This window comes from Mesoplodon mirus (genome assembly GCF_964341445.2).
Source record: "Mesoplodon mirus genome assembly, chromosome: 16".
Taxonomy (NCBI): domain Eukaryota; kingdom Metazoa; phylum Chordata; class Mammalia; order Artiodactyla; family Ziphiidae; genus Mesoplodon; species Mesoplodon mirus.
The window spans coordinates 561,201-565,214 of NC_138992.1; the positions used below are offsets into that span (position 1 = coordinate 561,201).

General features: G+C 68.1%; 1 protein-coding gene across 1 annotated transcript in view; it reads left to right on the top strand.

Moving 5' to 3' along the window:
• SCRT1 (scratch family transcriptional repressor 1) overlaps nucleotides 1-1,103 on the top strand; it is a gene marked incomplete at both ends in the record, with an annotated part of 3,146 nt that extends 2,043 nt beyond the window's left edge. The window contains one exon of the mRNA XM_082601092.1: nucleotides 160-1,103. Coding sequence (XP_082457218.1) covers nucleotides 160-1,103 — 944 coding nt within the window. The remainder of the gene's footprint in view (nucleotides 1-159) is intronic.
• Nucleotides 1,104-4,014: the final 2,911 nt, after the last annotated feature.

Genomic DNA, 4,014 nt, shown 5'->3' on the forward strand with positions numbered 1-4,014 from the left:
CTCCCCTCCCTGCCCCGCGGTCCCTCGGCCCCTTATTCTTTGTCCTCCTTGTTCCCTCCTTCCCGGACCCCGCTGTCTCCCGCCGCCCTCCCGTGTGTGTCTCGCCCGCTGCCCGGTTCCCCTCCCGCTGTCTCCCTGTCTGTCCGCCTCGGCCCTTAGGATACCTCAACGACTACGCGGGGCCTGCCTCTGTCTACGATGGCGACGCCGAGGCGGCCCTACTCAAAGGGCCGTCCCCGGAGCCCATGTACGCTGCGGCCGTGCGGGGAGAGCTGGGCCCGGCGGCTGCGGGCTCGGCGCCGCCGCCCACCCCGCGCCCGGAGCTGGCCACAGCCGCGGGTGGCTACATCAACGGCGATGCGGCGGTCAGCGAGGGCTACGCTGCTGACGCCTTCTTCATCACCGACGGGCGCTCCCGCCGCAAGGCCGCCAACGCCAATGCCGCCGCCGCCCCCTCCACGGCCTCGGCGGCGGCCCCCGACGGCGACGGCGGAGGCGGGGTCGGGGCAGGCGCGCGCGGTGCGGGATCGGGGGCCGGGGGTCGGGGCGGCGCGCGCGCGGGGGCGAGCACCGAGGCGCGCGCGGGGCCTGGGGCCGGCAGCGCGGGAGGCCGGCACGCTTGCGGCGAGTGCGGCAAAACGTACGCTACGTCGTCGAACCTGAGCCGCCACAAGCAGACGCACCGCAGCCTGGACAGTCAGCTGGCGCGGCGCTGCCCGACGTGCGGCAAGGTGTACGTGTCCATGCCGGCCATGGCCATGCACCTGCTCACGCACGACCTGCGCCACAAGTGCGGCGTGTGCGGCAAGGCCTTCTCCAGGCCCTGGCTGCTGCAGGGCCACATGCGCTCCCACACCGGCGAGAAACCCTTCGGCTGCGCGCACTGCGGCAAGGCCTTCGCCGACCGCTCCAACCTGCGCGCGCACATGCAGACGCACTCGGCCTTCAAGCACTTCCAGTGCAAGCGCTGCAAGAAGAGCTTCGCGCTCAAGTCCTATCTCAACAAGCACTACGAGTCGGCCTGCTTCAAGGGCGCCGCGGCCGGCGGCCCCCCGGCCCCAGCGCCCGCCGCGTCGCCGCAGCTCAGCCCTGTGCAGGCCTAGGGCGGCGGTGCCTCCGCCAGCCGGGTCGGCTCTCAGCAATACGGGCCCCCAGGGAGGTCTCCGCCGGCGAACAGGCGGAGGGGCCGGAGGGCGGGCCCCTCCTCACAGCAATAGGGGGAGGGGGCCCGGCCCCGCCCCGCCCGCCTGGGGCCTTGCCGGCCCCTTCAAGCAATAGGGTCCCGAGGGGAGACCCACCCCGAGCCCCCTCCCTTCCCCTCCAGGGTGCCCCAGGCTTTTTCCCAGCAATAGGGTCGAGGAGACCCAGAACCGAACCTCATCTCCGAGTTAGGTCTCTGAAGACCGGGGTGGGGTGAGGTAGGGAGCGCCCCCTTCCTCCCTCTTCTGCGCCCCTGGATCGTGTCGCAGAGACTCAGGTCTTCCCCACCCCTTCCCAAGCCTTCCAGGGCCAGGCCTGCGGCCTAGACGTCCAGGGAGCCGGTCCCTCCCCAGAAGCAGGCGGGGGAGGAGCAGGATGGGGGGCTGCAGAGGCGTCCCTACTCCTCGGTGTTCGTTGAACCCCAGGAGTGTTAGACGCGTTGGGGATCGGGGAGGGGGGCGGATGGCGGCACCTCTCTCCCTTGGGTTCCTTCTGGGGCCTCAGTCCGAGCCGCTCTCCTACCCTCGCCTCGCATCCCCTGCCAAATCCGAATTCTTCCAGCCCAGCTTCCCGGGCTCTGTCCTCCATAACGAATAATAATGACGCATATCAAATCGCATGGACTTATCCGACCTCCTCAGAACCCGCTCCCGCCCTGCCCCGGGGCCCCCTCCCTCGTACCCGGGCATTCGGTGTTGGAGGACGGATTTCTGGGGCCCGGCAGGCAGGCCTGGGCGCAGCCCTCTACACACCTCTCTGTGTTCGCTTTGCGGGTAAAGCCCCCTGGGGGGGGTGTTGCGGATGCGTCGGGTTTCTTTCTGTATTTCTACGTTATATTTATGAACGGATTGCACTCGGGTCAGGGAAGGGGCGCTGCGGCCCCTATCCTTCCCGCCGACGCCAGGGGTTTGGGATGTCCTGGATCATTTTCCCCGCCCCTGAACCCCGCCCCACCCGGGCTCCGCCTCTTGGGAGCCTCAGGCCCCGCCTCTCAGAGGCCGGTGCCCTCCCTGGAACCCCAGGCCCCGCCCTCACTCTGTTGCCAACTTACGCCCGTCTATGCCAAAGCCTCGGCGGCGACACCGCCCCAAGGGCCCGCCCCATTGGCCGCCGCCTTTGTGACGTCACTGCATGCAGCCCCAACCCACCTCCCGTCCCTTCCCGGGGCTGCCCGTTCCCTGTCCCTCTTAGTTAGTCCGAAGCCGACTATAGAGCAATAATGCGCACTGCATGCGAAGCTGCCGCCGCCTCTAGAGTTACTGAGAATCAGGTATCCCCCTGCCCTACCCACCCCATAGGCCCCTAGATCAGGGACACTGCGCGGGGCCGGACGCGCAGACTTTCTTCCCTCTCCTCCTCCCTCCTCCTCCCCCTCCCCCCCCCCCACGGCAGAGGCCGGCGGGTGTAATGGTTTCAGGGGCGGGGCGGGGTGGTTGCCCCCCAAGACCCCTCCTTCAGTCGTCCATCACCCACCAATCCTTCATTAGGCACCAACTATGTTCCAGGCCCCCTTCTGAGTCCGCTAGGGACGCGGCGACCTGCGGGAGGGGGGGTGCATGTTTGTGACGGGCCCAAAAGGCTTGGGTGGGCCAGGGATGGCCGCAGGTGCAGAGAGAGAGCCGCGGTCCCTCGAACTAACCGCGGGCCCCTCACTCCTCCCCGCCCCAGCGCCGAGCCAGTGCTGGGGGTAGTGGGGCTCTGCCTTTGACTTGGGCCTGGGTTCTCAGCTCAGGTGGCACAGACCGAGGGCCCCAAGGCCCAGCGCCACCGGGGCCACCCATACCGAATCCCATTCCTTCCATCCCCTGGCAGTGAGGGCTCTGTCACGTCAGTCCAGGGCTCCAGGCCAGAAGAAAAGGTGCACGCTGGAGCATTTGACCTGGCTAGCCCCATCCCCGTGGGTACCAAGCCCGGCTGCTATTCAGCTGCTCCTGCAGGGGTGGACCCGGACCTGAGAGGCCAGCACAGCAGAGCCCACGTTCAAGACCCCTACATCCCAGCTTGCTGTTCACACAGCTCCCAAGCTGGGGCCTGCCCCGCTTGCGCTGGGCACACCCGCATGCACACGCACACACAGGCACTCCACCCTACCCCACATGCCTATCTACCTACCTAAGGAGAAGGCCGGAGGGCTGTGGGCCGGCCAGGGTCTCCCGCTTCTCCCCACACCCCGCCGCCGTGGAAAGCCATGGGCCCCCTCCCGCCCCCATAACTAAGCAGCACAATAACCGACTTAGCGAATTCAGGTAGAAGGAACGTTTAGGTAGCACCTATTTTGTACTGATTCTACGAGTAGGGCCCGAGATGCGGGGGCCCTCGGGTGGGGGCTGCGGCCGCCGGCCCGCCCCGCCCCCACCCCCGCCTGCGCCCCGCCGCCTTGTACATACTCCCACCCGGAACAGGCCGGGATTTTTACTCGGGCCGCGCCCCTCTTCCGCCCCCGTTTGGGGCCGGGCCGGCCGGACAGACGGACGGACGGACAGACCTCCTTCCTAAGCACAATAGCACCAGCTCCCCGGAGCACCGCACCTCCACGAGGAGAATAAATGCCACTCTTGATAGAACTTGGAGTGTCGGGCTGATGTATACAGGGCTGGGCCCGCGCAGCAGGGGGCACTGGGGTCACCTAGGGGGCGTCTTCCGGGTCCTGCCGCTCCTCAGAGGTCGGGCAGGCGCAGGCCCAGTGCTGCGAGTGGCATCCTACCCACGCAGCCTTGGAGTCGCGCCGCTGCCTTTTGCTGGGGTGCGCCCATGTCTTCTTTTGCGAGAAGGCAGTCTTCCACCCTGGAGGGCCGGCTTGTCAGACCCAAGGCA